Raw genomic sequence first — 27,193 nt, forward strand, 5'->3', positions numbered from 1 at the left:
TGTAAAGCAACTTAATGATTGACTTCAGTTTTGGTTCGCAATTTTTTTCTCTTATTTTTAGCATATAGTGGAAGTCGACAACCAGATTTAGACAATATTACTGCGGTGGCACAACGCTTGTGGACAGGTGGCACGCGCGCGTTTCATACCTCTTCCACCAATAGGGTGTCGTAATCTGCCAAATACGCGCGCGTCAAGCTGAAGAATGTGCGTGTGAGTGAGGTACCACCGCAGTTATGGCATCTTCTAAAAATTAGTCTATACAAGCCCATGCATCCATGCGTTCTTGACAATGTCGATTTTTCTTTTTTCCTTATTTTTTTTGGTGTTTTTTAAAATTGCTAATGCAGTATAGTTTGCAAGTAGTTTTGTGAAGGAAACCCATAAACATCCTTCTGCCGTCCATCGCCGTAATTATGTCTCAGTGTAATGCAAAAAAAAATAAAAAAATAAAAAGAAGCTGCCTTTAAATAATTATCCTCTTTAAACTGAGATCTCGTGGAACTTTGATGGTCCACCCTCCAGTCGTCAACATACCACTCTTGGTTTATTAGCTATGGGATAGTGCTTCAAACATCGTAATAGTTTCCAATGAAGCATGTTGATATTAGTGGGACATGGTCGCCCTAAATTGCGGGGTTGAATCAGGCATTGCCCAGCCTAGTCTCTGTGCAAGACGTAATTACGGGATCCCGGTTATACGACCGCCAAGAGACCCTAGACGGTCCATATGCAACTCATCCATGATATCCACTAGAGACGATTGACCCTAAACCACACCATAATAGATGCCATTAAAGAAAAGAGACCATATTTTAATACTCGAACTTTATATTGGAACTTGGTTTACTGGAAGACTGCCATAAATGTATACACGAAGTTTCATTAAAACGTTGTGAAGAGCTGAAGGTTTCAATAAACAGACCAGATTGCAGTAGCGATAAAAGAAAGTTTGCGTGGAAAGGATAAACTAATGCAGAATGATAGTAGAAACTTCGCTCTTGGCAAAATGATTGTTAAAGACAACAATAAACCCAAAAGGTGAGTGACTTTGAGGCACACGTATTATTCTTAGAGTAGCTGCACTCAATTTGTTGTGCAAACCTTCAAACTGCATCTTGTGTCCCAGTTGACCTTATTTTCAACTTTTGTTTCACTATGGGTATTCTACTGCCTTTTTGGTTTTATGCTAATGATTTTCCATATTCATGAACAAAACTGTCATGTCATGCCAGGAAGAAGCCTCAATGTTACATTGGTTTGTACACGAAAGTCCTACATTTTTGTAGATATTGCTGGACTCGGTTTTCTCTGCTTTGCTGATTCATTGTTAATTGCGTGCATAGCAATGAGCATGCATCAATCCCTTTCTGAGACATGTTTTCAGTAAGTGAATTCTGGGTTCGCAATTTGAACAGCCTAAGCCTACGCATTGAACTGCGTCTTCCCTAGATGACTTTACAGTATCAGCGCCCTCAGTTGTCCAGGAAAGCTCGGATAATTTTAATTGTTAAAAAGTGCATTTAACCAAATAGGAATATAAGAGATTTCATACAATAAAGAAGAATACAAAGTTGAAGAAAAACTGTTTCTAAGAAAAATTCATCGCAGCTACACTTTAATGAACGTCCTCTCTCACAAGCTGACAATTTATCTCACATTTTTCTTATAATGACATAAATGGCCATTATTACATGCATCCATGCACTTTTGTCGCTCACAAAGCTGAAACCATTCATTTTTAGATCGTGCGTCGTTTTTGTCGCTGCACTGTTGGTGAGGAGGCCGGCATCATATTACCACTGTTCCCTCTTGATGTTGATACCATTGATAGTGATGCATGACACCTGTCACGGAGCATTTCCATTATAAACCAGCCCGGGGTTCACTGAGGTTGTCAAGCTAGCAGAATTTATTAGCAGATTGCGCATATCATCTGTGTGGAGAAATGATGATATCATTTATCAGTATCAGGCCTAAACCGGTAAAAACAGGAGTGTTTTCCAACGGTGATTTACTTTACAGGACACGCTACAGGTGACTAATATTGTTTCCCGATCACGTCCAACACCTGTAAGTATACGAGGTACAAGTCTTGCCTATAATAATCTACAAAACACACATCCACATTCAACTACTATGGCGTACAAAGTTAACATTTAATTCGCGTATACAAATATCTCTTTACCTAGACGACATGCCAAGTTAACTTCTATTCCCGGAGTAGAGAGATATCTCTATTAATAAAAGAGATATCTCTATTTTAATAGAAATATCTCCACTCCGGGAATAGATGTTAACTTAGCACGAGTAGGTATAGAGATATCTGTATACGCGGATTAAATGTTAACTTTGCACGCCATACCTTTCCATACACACTGGTTTTCAGTGCACGTTCTGGTCCGTATGCGCAAGTAGTGGGCAGTTTCTATATTTTATGTACAGGAATGGAACATCATAAGTGAATGTGCACCAGGAACTGACCAAAAAACGGACAATATGAAAAGAGTGCCTTATGAATCTTTTACCCAGCCTTCCGTGCGAGGTACTGCGAATTCGCGAAGGCTGAACACATTTCAACCGAAGGAAATTTCGCTGCCAACGTTTCATGACGTCAAATTCGCTTCGCCTTCAAATTTGCCTGAAGTACAAACTGGTCTTTAGGCAAATCTTTGCGTGACGCCAGCTTCGCTTTCGCATTCGCCTGTAGTAATAGACCAGCCTTTACCTTGATGTAATCCTTATCATAAGATGCACTCCAAAACTGTGTTTAGAAATTTAACACAATCTTGCTTGCACTCTGTAAACGCTTAACATTACGGCTCCAGTTCCTAAAGGTCAGTAACCAAGTTAAACACTCTATGCAAAACATGTCTTGTAGGCCTATTTACGTATGTTTACAAACTAAAAAGTATTTAATCACTAAGCACAGTTTTTGCATTATCTCATGTTTAAATTTCCTAGTTCTGTTTTCATAAGGAGATATTTATGCAAACAATGCACAGAACCGTAAGGCTAATTAATAAAAAAAAATCATCTTCGGATGGCTTTATTGCTGTCTAGCGACACGGTCCAACAGTAACGAGGAGTGAACACAATATTGCCAGACATTTATAAAATATGAATGCATGTGCATAATTATGAACAAAATTGAACCATAATCAACATCATTACAGAATGCACCACGTTGCTTTGGACAGACATTTCAGGGGAAAAAATCCATTTGGTCCTGCTCCTGGTCCAAGACCTGGAGGTGTATACATACCCCAAACAAACATAAAAGGGTTTTCAGCTGTGTCCTGCAGATGCAAAGTGCCCATCTAGTTTTAAAAAGGGGAATATTGCTGATGAATCTTGCTGATATTCACAAGTCTCCATCTTAGTCTCGCCCCCACATCACGGCCGCTGCACTTTTAATATTGTTCTCCTTTTACCTTTATGTGGAAATGCTATTTTTCAGATTTCACGTCGGGGAAAAAATAGATGTTTCCCAGAGATTTGCTCTATTTTTCTTAAACCCGATTGTAAGTTCGATGTCTCCTGTCGAAGACAGATTTCCCGCTGAAATTAAATTTACAGTCTAGATGGAAATATCAAGAGTCGTGACGATGACTTGTAATGTGATAGTTCTGGTTCTGTTGATACAATTCAGTTCCTAATAACGGCGTTCTCCTGAAAACAGTTTTTGTCAAATAGAAATAAATTGTCTCTCGTAAGATGAGATCTGGAATTAGACATACCAAATCTGATCGAGAGGACAAAGTGTGAACGTCTCTCACAAACCCCATGGTATTTGGAGTTTTCCCCTTTTTCATGTTTTATGGATGAAATCGACAGTGTTGAGCACAGAAGCGGAATTTCGCCACTTGAAATATCAGACACTGCATTGAACAAGTGACAGGGTGTTTTCATCAAAACTGAAAAAAACTTTGCCTCCATTTTTGGAAAGATTCTAATCATTAGAATTGTTTGAAAGGCCACAGTCTCAACAGCCAATACATGCAAGGGCATGAACGAAGGCCTTAACGGCAGGCGCATTAATTGCTCTTTCACCGGGAGCTGCTCTGGAGGCTCAACTTTATAGGGCACAAATTTAAACCGCTGTTAATGCAAGGTAGTTCATTACTAGGGTACGTGTCCAATGGGAGGCACCTACCATTGGCTCCAACTACCTGCATAGTTACGCAGGTGCCTTCAATGGATTGACTTGAGATTTATATATTGATCATTGATTAAAACAGCGTTACAGCATTAGAATTTCTTTTATTTGGTTTGAAGCAGAACAGACGTGTTCCGCCATCGTTTACAAATTATCCGAGCAAAAGATCCTTGGCTTTCGGGTTATTGTTTTGTTTTAGTTTTTCCCATTAATTTCCATATCAGATAATTTAGCCCACTGACGTAGAGTATATTGGGACTTGTGTTATTGTTTACTTGTATTGCCTCGTCTCGGCAACGTTTCTTTGTTCACCCGAATAAATTAACTGTGGAACAAACGAACTGCCGTGCAAGATGACTACCATGCAAAGCCTCCATACTGTTTTTCCTGATTAGCACCTGAAGTTTACAAATAGCCTCACATGACAGTATTTTCAGATTTCAGGGTTATAGGCACCTTTGTGACGTGTTGCTTTCGTTGTTCTTGTGAGGGTGAAAATACTGTCCCCCATCAGTTGCCAATCAGAAAAAAAAACAGTATAGAACTTTGCTAAACCTCCTTTGTGCATATCCTATTGAACAAAAGAACTGCCCTGTAAGATGGCTACCACGCAAAGCCTCAATAGCTTGAGTATCGTAAATCGACCAATATATAAACAAGTCGGAACTCTGTGATAAGATGACGAGTTTTAATTTCTCTTAATCTGGTTGTGGGCTGACAGGCCAACACTGATAAATAATATATAAAATTCCCTTTTTACGACAGTTCAGTTGACATACCAAGTAAGTGATACGTGAAACTTATATCTAAAATATTATTAGGATATAGAAATATTATTTATAATTTGTAATCGCTGAACGCTTCCCTCGTCGTGTTATTATTACTAAAAAGGGCACATCGTGGGTGTGCCGTATTGTATGTGTTGACATTTAGAATGTTTCCCCCATTTATTTGTAAAAAATACTTTTCGTGCTTGTTTGAATATTACCCGTTACCACATGCAGCCATCACTGTTACCTTGAATGATAAGACAGTTCTTCGATCCTGGCGACAGGGAATTCTCTTCTCACAAAGTGCTGCCACTCAAGTTTATCAGTTTACTGGCTAGGCCTTGAAAGTTGAGGAGATGTTTGCGCGTATAATTTGTTGAGCGATGACAAGGCTGATCCATCATCCGGGTCGGGCTACGAGCATTAGCAAGCCAGCGATCATCGAACAAATTCATCAATTTCACTCCGGAGTGGTGGTGGCGGAAAAAAGAAAGCCGTCACTTCGCACAGATGGATTTGTTTTCAGTCCTAAGGTAATGTTTACTCAGTCGACTGAAACCCTGGGCCTTATGCCCAACCCCTTCTTTCTCTCTGTCGACGCAGTCTCTAATCTACTTCATCAGTTATAGGAAACTGAGCTTAAGGGGTGTGCGAAGTGCAATCAGGAGGAAATCCATCCAGGGAACGTTTAACAACTGATTGCGTTGTTCCATTGTAAGGGTGAATTCTGCATCACAGGACATCAGTCTACACAGGAAATTGGGTGGGAGGAGTTAATGTGCGAGCACAAGGAAACCAAGTTTAACGTCATCAAAATAATGAAATTTATCCATCATAAATTTGGCAACCTTTCCTGCAAAGTGAACTGAACGAGCTTTTTGTGCAAATAAAGTAGTGGTCCAAAAAAAATTCCAGATGATCATTCAACACAATCTTTATTTACAACAATTGGTATTCATGAATAGAATGGACCTAAACATACATCACATCTGATCGTGTAAATTCCTAAAGAAAAATACATTTCGCTCAGATGAGTTCGCAAGTCGCAGCGGGATAGTTGCAAAAGTGAGAATTTCTTTCGCAGAAATAAAATTAATGTAATCCCACAGTGACATCCAAGTTGACATGCCCAAATGAAATTACAGTTTGCTCATGAATAACGAAAGACTCATCAATGCAAAAGCCCCCGAAAATTAAAGTCGTGACGGCCACTGCTATTACTGGCTACTTTTTTAAGCTTCAGTCTCCGTGCATGTTCACAGATCATCCCCGATTAGTCGCTGATGATGCACAACCACGCATGGAAGCGCTTCATTCCAACCGACGGAAACATGCACGAAAACAATCGAGAAAGTTGGATACGCTACCAGTTGAACTTCGGGAGATGGTATTACAACACAGCACGCCAAACTGTCCGAGTTTCGAAGGCCACATTTTAAAAATGCTTGCTTGCTGCTGCGCTTGCTGTCGGCCACAGTTAGAACTTTATGAACAATAGGATTGGAATAATTCAAGGGGCCCACTTCAAGAGTGTCGTATTCAAAGTTTTTTTCCTCTCAAATTAAAGGAGAAGCTTGGAACTGAATGACAGTGAAAAAAAGATTGTGAATAAAAATTTACCACAACTACTGTGTATGGCCTCACTGCGCGCAACCATGCAATGCAACCTTGCTTTTAGATAGGATAAAGTGCAGGATAACGTAAGAACCTGTGTCGGGACATGTTGGAAAGCTTTTCTCCTCCTTCAGCAAACTTGTACGTACGACAGGTAAGTTGTGTACTTACGAAGATATAACTCGTAAGTACGAGCTAAGGAGAGAATTTTTTCACCATGTCCCCAATATAGATTCGTAGTAACGGACTGCGACACTTATGGATTTACTGCATAAATTGTCTCTCGCAGTCACTTCCAGTGAAACGAAGCTTTGACGCAACCCTTAGAACCGTAGTTTTGAATGTTGCACCCGACGGATTAGCGTACTACACGGAAACGCATCGTCCAGCACTCTCGAGAACCCTGCAAAGAATCGATCCCATCAGTTAAAAAGGCAATAAAAGTGCAAGCAGATCGATGATAACAACGGTCGACTTAACCAGGCTGTGCAAACATACACTCTTCCAAATATAATACTGCAAAAGCTGGTGTACACAAGGTGAGAAATCGGTCACTGTCTTCAGCTGGAAAATGCGTTTATTTTAGATTTGACTTGCCACCCAAGGACTGGAGTTTTGGTGATATGACGACTAAGCCAGTTCGGGAGAAAGATGCATAAGTAAGCACAAAATTTGGACAAAGCTTAGAAGTCCATTTTTAGGGACCAAAGTGCTCTCAAAATAATATAAAGCAATGTGCACTTTTATTTCGATTCTCCTTTTTGTACAAACACTAGTCTCGTAGGAATTTTCCTGGAGAGCGAAAGTCAGAGGCAATCCAATTCCAAGAAAAAAGGTATATTTTCAAATATGCAATTCGGTTGTGCACCTAAAGCAATCCTGAACAAAAGCACACTACCAAGATGTTACCCAGTGTTTGATGAAGCTTCACGTTGACTCATCGACTACTGTGTACCTTATTTAGCGATTTAAGAAAGCTCGGAAGTAATTACTGAATATATTCCTACATTTTCTGCTCTTGACCGTTTCGTACAAATCCTCGTAGTTCTCCAAATGAAACAGTCGGCAATCCGAGTCGCATATACATCTCTAGCATTCGCGTCATCCCGTACTATGGTCCTCCTAAATTTGTCGAAATAATTCTCGATGACTTTAAGTATTTATCTTTTTGTACTTTCTGCGTTTTCATGTCATAAATTAATAGTTGCATTCAGGCTCGGATTGCGATCGGGGGCCCGGAAATGACGATAAGGCGACTACCGAATCTGAGTCCTACTTCATTTTAGCGAAATCCAGGTGAACGCCGCCGTACGTGACCTGATAGGGTGGGCAAAAACATGCTACGACATGGCCGGACTAGCTGCCAAGTCACGACATTCGATTAATCGATTAAAACAGAATTGCAGATACCGAGAATGCTGACCGACTAATCACCCACGAATACGTTTGGAGTGTTGCCAAGCGGGGGCCGCGCAGTGCACACGCGCTTAACGTTATAAGATTTTATTGTATGTATGTTCTTATATAAATTTACTGGCTGAGGTCGGGTGTGGCCTTGTTTTCTTAGCCTGCTTTTTCCTAACCAGTTCGCCCCGTGTGATTAACCAGATCCTAGGGACGTGCAATCTGCTTGCCGTGCCTTGCCTTAAGGCCATTGTATGCTTCGCGTCTTGCCTGGTTGCTTATTAGCTGATCTAGTTTGTCGATCGTAACGCCCCGTCCCCAAAATATCCACACGCTGTCCTGATTTGCTTCCAGTATTAAATTTGCATTCATTCCTTCAATCTGAGGATTCACAGCGTGTTTACGTCTTTCAATTTCTTGAACTACTGTTCCCTGTCAAAACAGACAAAATGGCGGACGTCAGATGTGCTCTTGAACTGAACCCAAATTTTAAAAACAGCGTTTGTGTTGTCCTTTGCATAATTTGTGAAGCCCTATATAGCTGTTTTACCTTCCAGTCTGACCGTGTGGTTGGTGAATTGTGTATGCCAAGCTTCTGTTTTGGAATCCCTTCAGATCTAGGTCGAGACTACAGAGCTATTGTTTAATAACGGCGTAATGATAACAACGATATGATGGGTTTCAAAGATTTGAAACTGAAAATTAAAAGAAAACACGGTTTTTACTGGGCTTCCATTTCACAAGTTTTCGTCTATTCTTTTGTACCGTGATTGCGCCACACGATTGCCTCTGCAGTCGCTGTGTGGTTGTTACAAAAATTCACCTTTAAATTTCAATTCCATCCTAAAAGTACCACAATCGCTGGGGATCCGGCAGCAGCAAAACAGGTTTCAGTTTAAATGCACTCAGTAAATTTGTTCAGACCGTTTTCATTTCTCCTTGTTCCTCTGTTCATTTACGCAGAGGAAAAAATAGCCGTCAGGAAGGTAAGTGTCAACAGGAAAGCCTCCCGACTTTGTTATTCTGTCCGTCTCTCCTTTGTGAAAATATGCAGTGTACCGGTACTTCTCTAAGCCCATTCAATTCATCGCTTACGAATCAGAAATCGGATATTCCCGCTATTCCTGCAGAATGTTCAGCAACTCAGGCGATGAAATCAACTTGAATAGGACGCTTTCTGTATTACAGCCAGCGAGTCTGCTATAGATGGATATATCAGGTGGTCGTGGAAAGTTTGTTCATGCTGCCGACAAAAGACATTTCACAGTGCTGTAGCGTCCGATGACAGAGACATTTGACAAACATTCTTTGTTTGCATAATAAGTTACATGAAACCAGTCTTTCATGCACTAGACCTGTTTTTGACTCATTTCTGAATTCACTGATCATTGAAAGAGGACATTATTACATAAATCTATATCTTCCTCCGATATTTCCGTCTTTTTTTCATTTAAATTTTCTCTCCCATATTCAATTCACCAATCGATAGATTAAGGAGCCTCTAAAGCTGTAAAACATTAAAAGGTGATTAAAAAACATGGGAAATCAGCGTTTTACAGAGTCAGAGGGTGTTAAAATACATTCACGATGACCCCATGAGGTATTGGAAACTGGGCTGAAAACAAATTACATTAATTCAAAAGTCCCACACAAAGTATTAAACTGATCATAATTGTGAGATGCACAGAAATAAGTATCAATATGTGCATATTGATTCTATGAGAGGGGCAAACACAATGTTTATTTGCTGTTTTAGAGCATGTCGCACGGGTTTAAAATGGGCAATAATCTAAATTATCGCAGTGAAAGCCTAGCTGTTTCGCCTAAATTAAACGTGTGTCGACTCGATCACATTATGCCACCTTTAGTGCCTCTGTACAAACTTTCCTGTATCTGTTGTCTAAAAAGGCACCTGATTGTGTAATTTTCTTTTTATTTCAGTTCTTGTGAACATTCCTTTGCATCCAAATTAATATGATTTCCAGTTTCGCTTTATCATTTTAAAATAAATGAATTTTATATATATTGAGGCAAATATATATCAAATTCAAAGAACACCAAAGAGTGCTAATCAAAGGGGACTTTTTATCATAAATAAAACAGTGTTCCCACCTTACAATCCCATCCTTTTACGCCTCTGAAATGTTCCCGGTATACTGATGGGTCATCATTTTACCTGAAAGTAGGCCTACTACAATGACATCATCTTCTTGTTATCAAGTTTGCAATTATATACAGGCATTTGTCAAATCCTACAGAAATTTTCAATCCATCTACCGAGTTACTTTTGTCTCTGACGACAAGGCCTGTATTACAGATCTAATCTATACGCACATCTTGGTGCGTGTTTTCAGAAAGAGAGGGGGGCATAGCCTAAATATAATGAGCCTGAAGCAATGAGACTGGTGATAATAATCACTAAATTTACTACGTTTGCATCTAGGCCCCCAAGCTCAGTCAGCGACAGCAGAAATGTATAACGGGACGGCAAGGAGGAGCCATAGATATTTCCCCCAGGGAATTCGAAGGCTTTAGAAGGAGGAACCATTGATATTTCCCCCAGGGAATTCGAAGGGTTAAGCCTGATGACACTGGACACAGATTGCTACATCGTGTTGTCTTTGATCATGGCAAACTCACATATGACAATAACTGTATGTACCTATAAGTTTCGCGGAAAAATACGACTTTAAAAAACCAGTTTACAATAAACTAGAACTGGGCTCTTATTTGGTCGACAAATTCCGCTTCTGCCGTTTTCGGGGGAGGGGTGGGTTATGACGAGACGAAGTTAGAACCCAGAGACAAACTACTTTCGCTTTATTGCTACATCCATGCATCACTGCACTCTTCACGAAAATCACAACGCTTTCACACTGGTGTTGCTTCTTACTGCATGAGAACAGGAAGTTTTTGGACCATTTAATGGACACAGGTTGTTAGCACGTTGAATATTTCCCACGTGCTTTAGCATGAAGTCCTCCTGTACCTTTTATTCTGAGAGTTCAACTGAATCAAAACTCCATTCAATTCAGGGTAACCCACGACGGACACTCCCTAAAATGCAGACGGTATAATATCAGTTTCGCCAAAACATGTGTGCACTTCTATCCACCGAGTCATCGCTATACATCTCTGCAATTTTGACAGGAAGCTGAGCGAAATTCTAAATCCTGATTCAATTTTCTCACTGGTTTATTCAATTATCTATCCATTTCCATCAACTATCTCACTGCGTTCATGTCGTCCGCCCGAAGTTTTGAGGATTTGTACAGTGACGTAAATGGCGGTTTCCATTCCATACATTTATGCGTCTTTTCAACTCCAGCACTGAGCGTTGTCTCAATTACTCGGACTCATACCTCCCAGGGGATATCAGACGTTGATCCCTCTTGCCCTCACACTAGAATCAATCCATTTTAGAGCAGTTTGTTCTAAATATAAACCCGTAATCCATGGGAGGGGGGGTCTGGAGCATCAAGATACTGGCATATTCATTTAAGAGTACACAGCACAATACTCCACAACGAAGACCCAAAGAGGGTAGGGTTAAACTGATTCATTTTATCATGATTAAAGTTCCATCTCCAAAATTTCGGTTTTGAAGTGCATCTCTGGACGACAAACGAAGCATGTCGCCCCAGCATGACACGTTATCGTACACAATTAAGTGGAGTTTGTATTTAGTTCTGCAAAGCCAGGCGCACAGCCATGTTTCGTTTGGCCGCTGCAAATAGACCATTGTCCCGTTAAGCTTCAATTCCAAATTTACTGAAAATAATAATCGATTGGAAAATACTTCTTTTAACACCATTCAATGCTTTTAGTCATCTTTTCTAACGTCATTTTTTTTAATTATAATCCCGTTTGCCAGGTGGCATATCCAGATTTGGAGTCAAGGGTTCAAACTGGGAATTTTTCTGGTTTGAAGATATTTTTCAAATTATTTGGATCTGTAAAAAGTCAACCTTCCACGGGTAGGCCTAAGGTGCTGGTAGTGTTCTGACGACGCCACGCTTTGTTCACGTGTGTACTTTCCTATGTGTGCTCAGTATAGACCAAGGACCCCATGCTCCATAGGAAAGTGCACATGTAAACAAAGTAGGACGTCACATATCATGAGGAGGTAAAGAGTTCTGACGTAAACACGTCACACCTAATATTACGTGTGTAGAAGGCATTACTGCGAGAACCAGCGCATGAATCAACACGCGCGTCTACTCCATTCGTTTGCACTGCACTCTCTGGTTCAGCGACGTCACCCTTGGGTAGACCAATCGCATTAGACGTCATGACTGCGGTGGCCAGACTCACGTGCACATTCTTTAGCTTGACGCGCGCGTGCCTTTGGCAAATCACGACACCTTATTGGTCGATGAGTCAAGTAACGCGCGCGTACCACCTGTCCTCGAGCATTGTGCCACCGTAATGGCTTCTAATTCTGGTTGTCAAATTACACTATACGCTTATTGTCCAACCAATTGCATATTGCTACCCCAACCCCCTTCGCTGGGCCACTTTCCATACATGTCCCAAAAATGTCATCCAAAGAAATGATCCGAAGATAATTAATGTCCCTTGTAAATTAATCTGAAGAAACACTAATAGGCAATATACTCTGGCGTTCAACGTGTTTCCGTTCCTTGTATTTACTTCCTATTGGTAGGAACGGTATACATGTAGATGACAATAGGTATGTGGCGTAAAGTCTCGACCACGCCAAGCAAAATGTCTAAAAAGATAGTACAGTGCGGCCACTACACATAATGTCCTCTGCCTTTGAGACTGCAGTATTTGTGGGTAACTAAAAGGTGCCATTTCTGTGCACTGTCTGAAATAAAAAAGGCATCATCCCAGGCTCACGGAAACACTTTCTTTAACAGGCAGAATTAAAATGCAACATCTACACCGGTTTGGGTTGGGGAGGGGTTATATTTAACAACCGAGAATTAAGTTTTAACAAATTGCCAGAAGTTGATCTCCTGCTTTTAGAAATCTTAAAACGCATGAAGACCAGTGCAACTCAGTGTGCCCGAACAAAGATGATCAGTTACAATATACGATTTCGTGGTTGTTTCAGTTAACAACTGACACCAAACCAGGACACCAATATAAGTTCTGTAGATCAACAATGGTTGTTTTTATCACTGACAGATTTTAGGGCCAAGTTTAATGTTTGGATTACCTTTATTGAACATAGTGCTGTTGTTAGATTAGTAAGACTGCTTTTCATAACTTGTTTCTCACTGACAGCGAATTTCCGTTTCAATTAGGCCCATTCAACTTTCATGTTTTTCAACGATATAAAAAGTTCTCGATGACTGTATGATATCCTTGTTTCCGCTAAAAAGGTTGCAAGGAAGTTCAGCACAAATGGGAAAAATTCGTTTTTATTTGAAGTGAACAAGCTGGGTTCCAATGTTTGTGTTTTGGGCAATGTTGAGGAAGACTGATTTTCAATGGCGTTACCCTTAAGTTTTGCTAAAATGGGAAAATTATCTACACTTTGTAATGAAGCATCGTTTTGTAACTGCTTTTAATTGCTATGAGATATTCTTAGTCAACATTGCAATTAAATGTCATTGAATATTAGTTGATTGGAGAGCAATAAATTGACAGATCCAGGAAAATATATATATATATGATGGAATACGATAAGGTAGAGGGTTTGCGGATACACCATGTGGAAAATATATCTTTGAGTACGTGTGGTTCTTAAAAGTTATTCCGCAAACCTTCTACCTTAAATATAGATATGAGTTAGCAGTTTACAATAAAAAGGTACAGTCTGAATTTACGAAACAATATTCTACTCTAACCTTTGCTGACAAGAAATGCAACCACGTAAGCCCGACTAAATCTGGAACCAATGACTGTAGGTTGCTAAATCTCCGCAACATTCTTGTTTTCACGTAAGTACATGAAGTCAAAACAAACGTGCGTGAATAAGCAGACGTATGGGACCAATAATGCGGGAAGTGGAAGGTCATCAATGAAATTCTTTTTTACTCATTTCAGGGTGACTTTTCCCCATTATTACTTGAAGAATATAAGCATTCCATTCACGCTGTGGTGTTTCTTGGAGTGGTTTCTGTCAATAAATCACTCTAATAGGAAGTACAGAACGTGTAAAACTCCCATAGGCGGGAGTTCCAGAAGATAGCCGCGTGACCTTTTACTTTCAGGTTGTATACTCCCTCAGGAAATTACCTGGATTAGGAAATATTTTAAACGTGTCGATCGTGGCCAATGATACTGAGCTAAGCCCCTTCATCCCACAGGGGATAAAAATGTCCGTGTTGATATCAATTAATCAGCATATGGACTGGCCCCTGGATGAATACCAGGCTTGAGCCAACGTGGACAGCCTATCTTAAGGCCTCTCTGCTGTTAAATCCATAAAAACCGATCGAGTGTTGAAGAAGTTAATTGATACCCTTGATTCCATGGTAACAAGCCAACTGAGCTATGTGTATCGTTGCCAATTAATCTTATAACTGGTGTCACTTGAGTGATTATTTATCTGACCTTCTGTTAGGAGGCCTACGGAGGCTTCATGCATTAAACGGGCGAGGCATCCTGATGTGCAATTTACCATGTGACTAGTGCATTTTATCAGAGTGGCCGACTATGGCAAACTTCACATGACCACCGAGAATGTGAGAAAGAATTAGCAAACGACCTGCTGCCTTTCAATTAATTACCTGCCTCAATTAAAGAAAATCATTCGCTGATTATTTTGAAGGGAAGCACGCCCTGCGTTGATTGGACCGAGACCCGCCGGGTTTGCAGATGGCCTGCACGCGCCATCCAGTATGGGTCTAGGTACTAAGGTTGTAAGTGGGGAGATTCACAGGGGTCGTGTCGTTGTCCTTATAAAATTTTTGCCGGTACAAGAAAGCTGTTACAAACCTCTAACATCTCCGATCCGCCTAAGCCAACCCCATTCCGACACCGGTGTGCTGTGGAAACGCTTGCTCTGTGACACAAAAATTTGGTTTTGCTTTTGCAGGTTGGTTCCTCCAGAACGGGCCCTGTTATACGCATTCATAGCTGTATTGCAAAAGCTTTATAAAGAGACCGATTATGAAGTTCTTCGGTCTCAAATGATACGATGCGCTTTTGGAAGAAATAAAAGTTGCCGGGCCCAGTTAAATACATTTGAAATATTCACTTGCCCTAATTCGGCTCCACACAGTTTTTCTTAGAGCCTACGGTAAGGGCAGTACTTTTATTGTACTGATTTCATAAAACGTGACGTACTTTTAGTTTTAGTTTTTTTAGTTTGAGTAACTATTTTAACACCATTGTTCAATTCTGGCGAAGTGAAAGCAATCTTTGTTCAGTAATCTTGAGTTTAAGAAGTCAAAGGAGAGGAAGAATTCAGGAAAAGTCGAAAAGATATTCATTTAAGAATCGTGCTTTCTAAGATGGGTTGTGTTTCTTTTTTTAGTGTCGTGTCATATTGTGAGAAACCAATATTGTGAGACAATCCCGAGGGCATGGGGGTATATATCCCCCCCTACATTTTGAGGTGGGGGGGGGCTATTGCCACCCCTCCCTCACTTTCTTGTGGTGATCAAAAAAATGAAAGCGGATTGTGAAGAATGTTTTAGACTTCCAAAGATAAAAATGCATTCAAAATTACAAAAAAGGAAAAACAATTTTAAAAAGCCATGGGCCTAATGTGCCATTTTAAATACATATTACAGATGTACATTAATATCATGAACATTGATCTCTGTATGGAGTCACGTGGTTCCCCCCCCCTGCTTTTCAAATTGTCGTGGTCGGGCAAGTCATCCCCCACCTTTCCAAATCCCCCATCCCCCGCCAATTTTCGACACAAATTTACGCCACTGTGGGAAATGATTTGTGTTAATGGCACACGTCGTTTTCGAGTCTAGTCTCCTCCTCGTGAGGAATATCCATTATATTCCATTCACATGAAGCCTGACTGCAATTTATTAATTAATTAATTTTAGTCATTCATTCATTCAACTGTGATTCTAGCAGCAACCTTGACCGCACTTACTCGTTGACACACACTGTGGCGCCGTGGCGTACGGGGGCTCACCAGAGGCCCTAAATTAAAGGTCAAATGCTTGATTTGGTTAAGGTTGTCTCTTTCTTTGGAGAGTGCCAGCTTTTTAATAAATCTAGTGGCTTGATAATTTCGTTTGTCGATATCTGTCGATCAATATCTTTGGTCGGTTGATTTGGTTAGTATGAAAGGCTGGAAAGGTGGATGGGAGGGGGAAACGGGGACCACCCCCCCCCCAAAGAAGCAAACAATTCTTTCACATAATGAGACAGGGCGATATTTGGCGTCTTTTTCCTTACCCTCCATTCCAAAACCCTGTATAAAAGCACAAAAAGTAGCCTCAACTTCAGAAAGGCGATACAAAGTTACATAAAGAATTACCAAAATTACCCCCCCCCCAAAAAAGTAACGAACCCCCCACTCCCAAATTTGGTTCTGGGTCTGCCCTTGACTGGCTATATGATCGACTGGCCCATTGATTAATGTTTTTACATTCCAGACGCAACATCAGTGGCGTGCATGTGTAAGGGTAGTGTCGGAAACACACAACGCCGCGGTAGGCCTGGATCAAGAGATAACTGGTAATGAGTGTTTACGGAGTAGCCTACCGTGCCAGCCGTCTACACCATCATATCCCCCGAGGGGACTTCCAATCAGATGTGCATGTACTCTTGAGATGCAATGCCGGCCTCATCCAGTCTGCTGTGCGTTGGGTCCGCTGGGCTTGAGAAGTTGTACAACCCGATTTACAGGCGACAAGGATGGCCAAGATCAACAATGCCGGAAGCAAAATCGTGCCATGGAAATACACGGCAAAGGTATAGCGCTATCCCCGGCACCTGATATGTTTTCAGTGTTCAATATGATTCGATGTTTCGTTCCCAAATCTCAATCGAGAGTCAACCGAAAGCATATGGTGGAGTCAGCTTTGAGTGCACAAAAGCTTATATCGCATACCGAATCCTGCTAACATTCAAATTAGGCCTACCCGCTCACGTTTTCGCTGAACTCTTGTGTTGTAATTGAGTATAGGGGTTTTTATTTTCCACAATTTGGTGTGTTTCAGAAACACATATTATCCTGTTTTTTGTTGTTTTTTGTGGTATTTTCATCAAAACGGTTTCTGATATCTGTTCATTGCATTTTTCATAAATTTACCTCTCATAAGATTTTTGACATTAATGCCTTTATACGTTTAAAATAACCCGATACACACAGCACTTTTAACACGCAGAAAATAATTTTTGCAAGTGACTTTAATAAACCTATTTAAGTGCAATAGTATCATCAGCCTCAGCGTACAATGTGCGTGATTTATGTGCACAGAAAATCCTTTACATGACAGTAAATTTCAAACTCAATTAAGATGATCATTACTATTAGACGATCGTTTCCAAAAAAATGGACATTGATTCTTAACAGTTTAAAATCCAATTTTGATAACTAATTTAACAGGTAATAATCCAACTTTGATAACTAACTGACTTGGATCAATTCACCGTCGGAAACGAAATGCCAGAAATGCTCTCCCACGGACGCATGATTTTACACTCTCAATCTGCGTGAAACCGTTTATGTTTTTTAGTGGCGTAAATATAGGTTGAAATTTCTGAAGGGGCAACCAGGTGCTTTATTTTTTATTGTTTTTTTTTAGAGGGCACTGAAAGCAAACGAACTGTGGCTTGTACATAGGTTGCATACATTTCAAAATTTCAAATGAGGATGTGCCCCCACCTCCCTCAGTCTACACCACCGGGTAATTAGCCAAACATTTACCCAATTATCAACTGCCTGTATTCTTGGCAAATATTTTTCAAGATTTTCTATATTTTACAGGACATTCAACAGTATAGCACTTAAAATAGCACTTTGCATTAAACGTGAAATTACCAGCAACAAGTTTTAACCAACTATTTTACAGTGCAGTCAAATCAGACGGCCTCCTGCGTAACACGTACACTCTGCCAAGCTGCAAAATTAACTCAACGTGACAGAGACCAACATGGTCAAGCAGTGAAAATTTCAAATGAAAAACAAATAGACGCGCGTCACCATTCACCCACTCACTGCCTATGAGGAAGTGTATCTTCTCGTGACTACATTTGCGCCCCCCCCCCAATTGCGTTCCAACTCAAATTAAACACACCCACAAATTGCTTTACCACTTTGCTCGCAAAGCCAACTACGCACGCGCCTTAATTGCATACTGGGAAAGCTACAGCCCAAAAAATCATTGGTCAGTCGTAAATATTGGATATTACTATTCTATTAAATTGATTCCTGGTTGGTTTTGTGCTTGCGAGCTACATGTCTTATAACGAGTTCGTGCATTATAATTATTTCTTTTGTACCATTTCTACATCAAGTATCACCTGGGGCGTAGCGAAGGCATTTTCTGGGGGGGGGTGCCAATTTGCCGACTTCTAGAAGGAAGTGGTATTCGCTACATTTTAATGTTTAGGGGAAATGCCAACGGTCAAGGTATATCGTTTATGCCAACCGAAGCTCTATTTGCTGACGGTTGCTACGCCCCTGAGTATCACGCCTGGAAATGCGAATAAAAACCAAAAGTAAACAAAGTACAATTCAAGCCAAGTTATTAACGATCTTTGTGCCATTGTAAACAATAGATATATTGGAACTAACGTCAGGTTCTCGTTTCTGTTTGAACGATGCAGCTCTACAAACAAAAATGTTTACCTCAGCCTCACGCCAAAACTCGAATATGTACAGTGGTGTTTATCAGCATTCTTGTTTAAATACCTACATACGCCTTCATGATACTCAGTATACAAGCATGCACAATGGAATAAGAAAATAGATTTTCTGAATACACGCTATTTGAATGCTATAAACTGCCACGAGAATATAAGTGTGATACCTTCAGCCGTTACAAGAGCATGAATATATACGACTGGACCTACACTTCATGTAATATTTTGATAATATCTCACGCTCACGAAAACGTTTAACTTGACTAAGCTTTAACAATTTACAATCTTTAAGGTCATAGTTTCATAATGTTGATTCGATTTACGGTTATGGAGCAGAAAATATAAATAATTTTAAGTGATGTGCTACCCATGAGCAAAGTACACAAGCAGTAAATTACACAAATCACAATTTTTCAATGATTTTATATTTCTATACATCCGGTAATGAGTGTAAGTCGAGAACAACTACGGTGTGTTGACACGCAACTAAACAGCAAGAACAAGAACCAACTATACCGAAGGTTTCGTAACACAACATCCTACTCTATGGTAACACCGCACTGTGTGTACCTGTTGGATTCAATTTCACAAATCTTTGTATCGTGGGAAGCAATTTCTAAAGCATACAAAACTACGCACACAAACAATGATAAAACACCAGATGTCTTGATGTAGTTCGCTTAAACAATGTTCGCAATGTGCACTGGTTTTTAAGGAAAGTTTTAAACCAATAACCTCCTTATACCGACATAATCATCACATGGATCAGCATCCTGAAGACAAAAATTAAAGAGGTCAATACATGAGCATACCACAGCTAGCATGATAAGGCATACATAGTAATCGTCAGAAAATATTTTACTAGACTTTTTTATAAGCTAGCTTTTTTTCTATTCAAAGGACCCAATGCATCCTCTATTTTTGCCAAAAATGGATTTTCTAAGTCATTAAGAAATGTATGGAGTTTACATTGACATAAATCCCTGGAACGGGGGAATAATTCCCCATTTTTGACAGGAGGATGGACCATGCAATTATGCCCCCGATATGTTTATGCCAAGCAAAACGAATTATAATCATCACCCCCCTGCAATCAGTTAACAGACATGTGTAGTGAAAAGATAACTCGAGATTATGTACTCCTTTCAAAGGACAAACACAGACGGATTCCAAAAAATAAGTTAGCTTGTAAATACTATATGCTTTTCATAATCTATTTCAGAAAGCATAAGATTGATGATTTACACCACACTGGGAAATAATTTGTACAATGCATAACTGAATATTGTATTGGTATTAATGTGCGTGTCATTTCTGCTGTTTGTAAATTGAGTAAAAAGGGGTTATTTCACTTCTTGACTTCGAATACTATTGTGGAAAAATACATATAAATAGACGATACCAATTTTAACGTCACTGCCGAAATCTCAGTAATCCCTATCGTGCATAGCTAAAGCTTCTTGGTATTCTTGGTCTTCTTGTCGAAGTCAAGAACAAAAATGCCGCTACAAAGATTTTATAAACACTGCACGCACATCATATGAGATTTTAATCTCATCGAGCGTCGCGCTTTTGAAGCACTAGATCACGTGATCCACCCCTAGGGGTATTTATATCCATTAATTTTGGCACACCCGGAAGTTCCCTATTCATTGTGCTCCGCCAGTCACGACTTTTGCTTGTTTTAACCTGCAAATGATGGTAGGCAAATTTACCAGAAATTCGTTTGGGAAAAAACATCAAGCTCGTTGCTCAAAACCCTCGGATCAGTTCGTGAGTTTCATAACCACACAATCGATAAGCACCACAATTCATCACCATTATTTGTGCCTTGATGTGAATGATTTCATCGAAAGGTCTCTTTCTGTGGATATTCCTTAGTCAGCGCCTGGTTATAGACGAAGGTCATAAATCTTGCACATCTAATAACCCGTTTGTGGCAGGTGCTTCCCAAGGATTCTCAATGAGAGATGATATAGTCTACAACATATGTGATAACCATTTAATACGAAGGATTGCCGCAGACCACGATTATGTCTCTGAGCTTGAAAACGATTACTTTTAGGGTATTGATACAGGCGTAAATGGATCCAGGGGACAAATGGAACGGTTTTGGTTTAAGAAAAGGTTTTTAAGGACTATTTCACTTCTGTTCCTTCCCAGACCATGTAATTACAAAAGCCCCACACTTTTATCGTTATCCCTCCCTCGAAAGCCGTTAAAGGTCACATAAAGAAATGTCCAAATTTTTTCGCACCCAAAACAAGTTTGGTCCTCAAAAATTGGCTGGATTCGCCCTTGGATACAGAACCGTAAAAGATTATAAAGATTCCTTTCAGCCATATTTGCTAGACTTCTTTCTAGGCGCGATCGACTGAAGTAAGTTCGAATTACATGGTGTCAGTTGGAAATGTGTGTTGTTCAAGAAATAAGTTACATTTCGAGAACATGAAAACAAGTTGTATGGCATGGCTTTTTAATAGATGTCGCTACAGGGATCGTGTCGTTTTTCACATTTCACAAAAGCACGTTATTTTGTTAGCAATTTAGCTGTTTTTTTTTAGTCTAGGCGCACTGGGGCTACCTCGGAAGAGAATACACAGCGAGCTAGCATCTCTTCACGAAACACTGTTTTTTCCCGCCTGAGCGAAGGTACGAAGTTGGGTAGGCACATGTATTAGATTTTAGCGGTCGGCGTATGGCAGGTCTTTTAACATGTTATACGTGACCTTCAAAGACGCAATGTAAGCACCTAAACGAAGTGGAGCGATGTTGGTAAATGCAAATAAACTGTAGACTGACATTTTTAGTTTTGTTGCTTTAAGGCCATAGGTCACACATTACTGTTTCTCGTCATTTACGCCAACATGCAATCTGTAAACTGGGGTCTGGATAAAAGGAAGCTTTAAAAATAATTATGGCAAAATCTAGCACAGAAATCAATCAACTTTGTGGGGGACGGAGGGTCTAAAGAGAAAAGTGAATGAAAACGATGAAGAAAATAGATTCATGTGGTTGCCAATCATGGCAGTTTCATTTTAGTGAAGTGAATCCAATGCCGGCGGTGTAAACAACCATCCTTTTGTTTAAATGTGCAGAAATATTATGCACAAAAATATAAGCTCGGGTATAAATGCTGTTGTTTCAAATCTGGAATCCCCCAATTGTCACGTTGCTGTACAAGAAAGACACGAAATCGTCACAAAAAAACACTGCGTAATACATGAAAGACCTCAAACAGGAGAGTGAATTAGCATAATAAGTCTCACATGGGTGGAATTCATTCAACAGTTGTGAGATTGTACAGAAAGGGTTTTAAGGTTACCTTTTGCTGTAACGCAAATTCTATCACAACTATCTGAATATTCCTTGCCTAGTCATTGCATATGTGCACTCAAACACTTGTATTTCTTCCTGAGTGTACCTCAGCCAACTATTAACTGTCTTGATACTTTGGCATTCATGGTTCCTGCTTCTTCGTCTTCTATTGCAGCTTTACGTTGAGACTCGGAAAGGGATTTGACTGACAAAAATGATCAGACATTGCACTGGAAAACGTCACTTTATATTCACTAGCTTCCTTCTTTGTAATTACTTAAGTATGGCCAACCGAAGTTCGTATGGCACAGGGATTTTTGTACCTTGTAATCAATCTCCGTGTGAATTCTCGAAGCTTGGCAGGCACGTACTGTCCTCTGTAAGGATTTACATTGGCTCTCCTGAGTTACTAAAAAAACCTTTGATTTTGTCACTCACTATGTTAGAGTCTTCTCTTACAATCTGATTTTAAGTTCTTCAGGATCCTCTTGTATGCCTGCCTAAAATTCCGGTTGGACCACGCATATAGATACGGATTGATGGCCGAGTTGGCCCAGATGAACAGCGAGGCTACCTTGCGGTAATAGACAGACACCTTTAAGAAAAGGCTACATACGTGCTGGATTAGCTGCGGCGTCCAACAGACGGCAAAGACGGTGAAAATCAGGATGGGGACTTTGGTGAAGTTGATCTCTCGCTTGCTGATGGCGTGGGGATGCGGGGCAGTATCGTTCTGGTTGTTCAAGGAATTGGACACCGTGGAGATGACGCTGCAATCGCCGTTCTGCCCCGTTGGGGCCGCTGACGGATGCTCGCTGGTTGTGTTTCGGGCGTGCACCCGCCGATGACTGGCCTTCACAGCACACACGGTCAACCCGTAAAGTAACGGCACGACGATAAAAGCTGGAATGACGACGTAGAAAGACAATATGATTGTCCGGAACATCCAGTTGCTTTCGGCGTTGCAGCCCTGCCCTTCGCGGTCGTATACTACAGGGCTCGCGCCTGTAATAGCCGGTAGGACGACGACCACAAAATTGATGAACCAGATCAAAGCGATGTGTACAACCACCTGTTTGCTACCACAGCACGTCCTGAAGCAGGTCCGTGGCCGCGTGATCAGTAAATACCTGTTAACAGCGATGAACATGAGTGTGGTGAGCGACACGCTATAGGTCGTGGTCGGTAGGTACATCATGAATTTGCACAGGGCCCAGTTCTCAGGGAAACCCTTATTCAGCTGCGTCGGAGTCATCAGGAAGAGCAGCTGGATGGCGGTGATCAGGTCGGTCGCGCAGAGGTTACCGATGAGCGCCGTGCAGGTGTTACGGAGCTTCGGAGTGGTGGCCAGGGCGACCAAGGCTATGCAGTTGCCAAAGACTCCGAAGAATCCCACCACAATGTAAAAGACGCACATGAAGGCGATCCAGACAGGATGCATCTCCACAAACACGTCTCCTTCCTCACCCTCCTCCGTTGAGTTGGATGTTGTACTGTTGTCATCCGTAACATATGCTGCTTCCATGTTTACACTGTCGGAGTTAGACGTTACACTCTGTTGAAACGTCCATGGTTGACATTAAAGTTTGCAGAATCCTGCGGTAAGGATTTTACCTCCGTCTTTTGGGGAGTAAAACCACACGCTCCGAGCAGATTTTTTTCGTCTTTTTCCCAATAAAGAAGTGCTGCTGGTAGTTGGCAAATTACCTGATTACATGCTAAATATAGTTTTTGTGCAGAAACGTCAAAGGATACTGACATCAGTCTCATCAAAAGTCGAACGTTACACTTGGGGTTCGCAAACCCCTTTCTCTGAGCACATGTTGCTCGGTGTGCACCTAAAGTCGACGCTACATGGGAGGCAGAACTGCACGACAAAGCCCCGGTCCACCGCAGTTTCACGACACTGCACACGCACGACCTATTTGGGTGAAGAGCTCCCCCTGCCAGTGAGGAAGTCCCCTAAATTCCAGGCTGACGCGTGGTTTCAGAAACTTACCATCAGCGCGTGGCTGCTGGTTTCGTACTCACTGAAAATCGCTTGTTGTTGAGCTCCGCTCGTGCGTGCTTCATGTTCTTGGCAGCGCAGTCAATGATTCAATTGTCCGTAAGTAGCACCGCCCATCATCACGGCCGTGACATTGCCGACCAATCAAACTCAACCGGGGGAGACGAATCTACGAGCGCTGAGGACGTCGAACATCTGATGCGTGAAAGGTTCATGGCCATTGACATTTTTAAACTATACCATTGCTTGGTGATGACACTCGGTGTTCCGATGTTTTTCTGGGTGTCCTGTTGTCCTAGCGATTGCTGCTATTGTTTATGACGTCATGGGAGAAGTGTGTTTAAACATCTCCAACTGATGACCAATTCAACTACACGATATAGGGCCTACATATTAAGGCCTCCTAGATAGTAGTAGCAAATTTCCGTTAGCTCGATCGGTGCCGTGGCCATCGTAAAAACTGCATTTAAGTAACCCTTGAACTCAGTAAACAAAACATGACAAGATTTGCAATAAGAATACATGTACAAGTTTGGGACGGGGTACATTGAACTCTCGTGTTGGTTTCATTTCTTCCTTTCACAGTGTTTAAATTGGTGCTGGTGGAAGCTTCGAACTCTCGCTGGACCTTTTGTGTACATGTGCACCCAAATTTCGGTGCATGCATCATGCCAGACACATGAATCACTGTCTACCGGCCCTTTGTTTCTTTTGCGAAGTCTTCTGATACAATTTCGAAATTTAGTTATGCCTATTGTGCACAGCTAAAGCTTCTTGGTATTCTTGGTCTTCTTGTCGAAGTCAAGAACAAAAATGCCGCATATAATGATTTTATGAACACTGCAAGTGCATCATGTGAGATTTTCATTACATCAAGCGTCGCGCTTTTGAAGCACTAGATCACGTGATCCACCCGTAGGCGTATTTATATTTATTAATTTTGGCACACCAGGAAGTTCCCTATTCATTGTGCTCCGCCAGTCACGACTTTTGCTTGTTTTTAACCTGCAAATGATGGTAGGCAAATTTACCAGAAATTCGTTTGGGAAAAAACATCAAGCTCGTTGCTCAAAACCCTCGGATCAGTTCGTGAGTTTCATAACCACACAATCGATAAGCACCACAATTCATCACCATTATTTGTGCCTTGATGTGAATGATTTCATCGAAAGGTCTCTTCCTGTGTATATTCCTTCGTCAGCACCTGGTTATAGGCGAAGGTCATAAATCTTGCACATCTAATAACCCGTTTGTGGCAGGTGCTTCCCAAGGATTCTCAATGAGAGTTGATATAGTCTACAACATATGTGATAACCATTTAATACGAAGGATTGCCACAGACCACGATCATCTCTCTGAGCTTGAAAACGATTACTTATAGGGTATTGATACAGGCGTAAATGGATCCAGGGGACAAATGGAACGGTTTTGGTTTAAGAAAAGGTCTTTAAGGACTATTTCACTTCTGTTCCTTCCCAGACCATGTAATTACAAAAGCCCCACACATTTATCATTATCCCTCCCTCGAAAGCCGTTAAAGGTCACATAAAGAAATGTCCAAATTTTTTCGCACCCAAAACAAGTTTGGCCCTCAAAAATTTGGCTGGATTCGCCCTAGGATATAGAACCGTAAAAGATTATAAAGATTTCTTTCAGCCATATTTGCTAGACTTCATTCTAGGCGCGATCGACTAAATTAAGTTCGAATTACATGGTGTCAGCTGGAAATGTGTGTTGTTCAAAAAATAAGTTACATTTCTAGAACATGAAAACAAGTTGTATAGCATGGCTTTTTAATAGATGTCGCTACAGGGATCCTGTCGTTTTTCACATTTCACAAAAGCACGTTATTTTGTTAGCAATTTAGCTGGGTTTTTTTGTTTTTTTTTGGCTCGGCGCACTGGGGCTACCTCGGCAGAGAATACACAGCGAGCTAGCATCTTTTCACGATACATTGTTTTTCCCGCCTGAGCGAAGGTACGAAGTTGGGTAGGCACATGTATTAGATTTTAGCGGTCGGCGTATGGCAGGTCTTTTAACATGTTATACGTGACCTTCAAAGACGCAATGTAAGCACCTAAACGAAGTGGAGCGATGTGGGTGAATGCAAATCACACATTATTGTTTCTCGTCATTTACGCTAACATGCAATCTGTAAACTGGGGTCTGGATCAATGGAAGCTTTAAAAATAATTAGGACAAAATCTAGCACAGAAATCAATCAACTTTGTGGGGGACGGAGGGTCTAAAGAGGAAAGTGAATGAAGACGATGAAGAAAATAGATTCATGTGGTTGCCAATCATGGCAGTTTCATTTTAGTGAAGTGAATCCAATGCCGGCGGTGTAAACAACCATCCTTTTGTTTAAATGTGCAGAAATATTATGCACAAAAATATAAGCTCGGGTATAAATGCTGTTGTTTCAAAACTGGAATCCCCCAATTGTCACGTTGCTGTACAAGAAAGACACGAAATCGTCACAAAAAACACTGCGTAATACATGAAAGACTTAAAACACGAGAGTGAATTAGCATAATAAGTCTCAATATACATACATACAAACATGTTCCACAAAATAACACAAGTGCAAAGTGTGCGGTTTCTTCCGACGGTGAAATACGTCTGCCCAAAAGTAGTTCTACTTATTTAGAAAATTAATCTCACACGGGGCCTCTGCTTTTATTCTAAAGACGTGTGTTCTGCTTATGTGGAGAGAGCCTGATCGCTTGACATTTGATGTCAACCAACAATATCGTCCGTCTTACATGGGTGGAATTCATTCCACAGTTGTGAGATGGTACAGAAAGGGTTTTAAGGTTACCTTTTGCTTTAACGCAAATTCTTTCACAACTATCTGAATATTCCTTGCCTAGTCATTGCATCTGTGCACTCAAACACTTGTATTTCTTCCTGAGTGTACCTCAGCCAATTATTAACTGTCTTGATACTTTGGCCTTCATGGTTCCTGTTTCTTCGTCTTCTATTGCAGCTTTACGTTGAGACTCGGAAAGGGATTTGACTGACAAAAATGATCTGACATTGCACTGGAAAACGTCACTTTATATTCACTAGCTTCCTTCTTTGTAATTACTTAAGTACGGCCAACCGAAGTTCGTATGGCACAGGGATTTTTGTACCTTGTAATCAATCTCCGTGTGAATT

At 40.8% G+C, this 27,193-nt stretch overlaps 1 protein-coding gene across 2 annotated transcripts; it reads right to left on the minus strand.

Moving 5' to 3' along the window:
* Positions 1 to 232: 232 nt before the first annotated feature.
* Positions 233 to 23,548, minus strand: LOC110979234 (G protein-coupled receptor 84-like). Of its 2 annotated transcripts, XM_087138508.1 has the most exons (2): positions 22,640 to 23,548; positions 233 to 1,936 (listed from the first exon to the last, which is right to left on the minus strand). In XM_087138508.1, the coding sequence occupies exons 1-2, from the start codon at positions 23,546 to 23,548 to the stop codon at positions 1,916 to 1,918; spliced, it is 930 nt and encodes a 309-aa protein (XP_086994634.1). In that variant the 3' UTR covers positions 233 to 1,915. The 2 variants fall into 2 exon arrangements, with proteins under 2 accessions (XP_086994634.1, XP_086994632.1); XM_087138506.1 differs by lacking the exon at positions 233 to 1,936 and having other exon boundaries at positions 17,230 to 23,548.
* Positions 23,549 to 27,193: the final 3,645 nt, after the last annotated feature.

This window comes from Acanthaster planci, linkage group LG01 (genome assembly GCF_054643075.1).
Source record: "Acanthaster planci isolate LZ-2023a linkage group LG01, COTS_SCS, whole genome shotgun sequence".
NCBI lineage: Eukaryota > Metazoa > Echinodermata > Asteroidea > Valvatida > Acanthasteridae > Acanthaster > Acanthaster planci.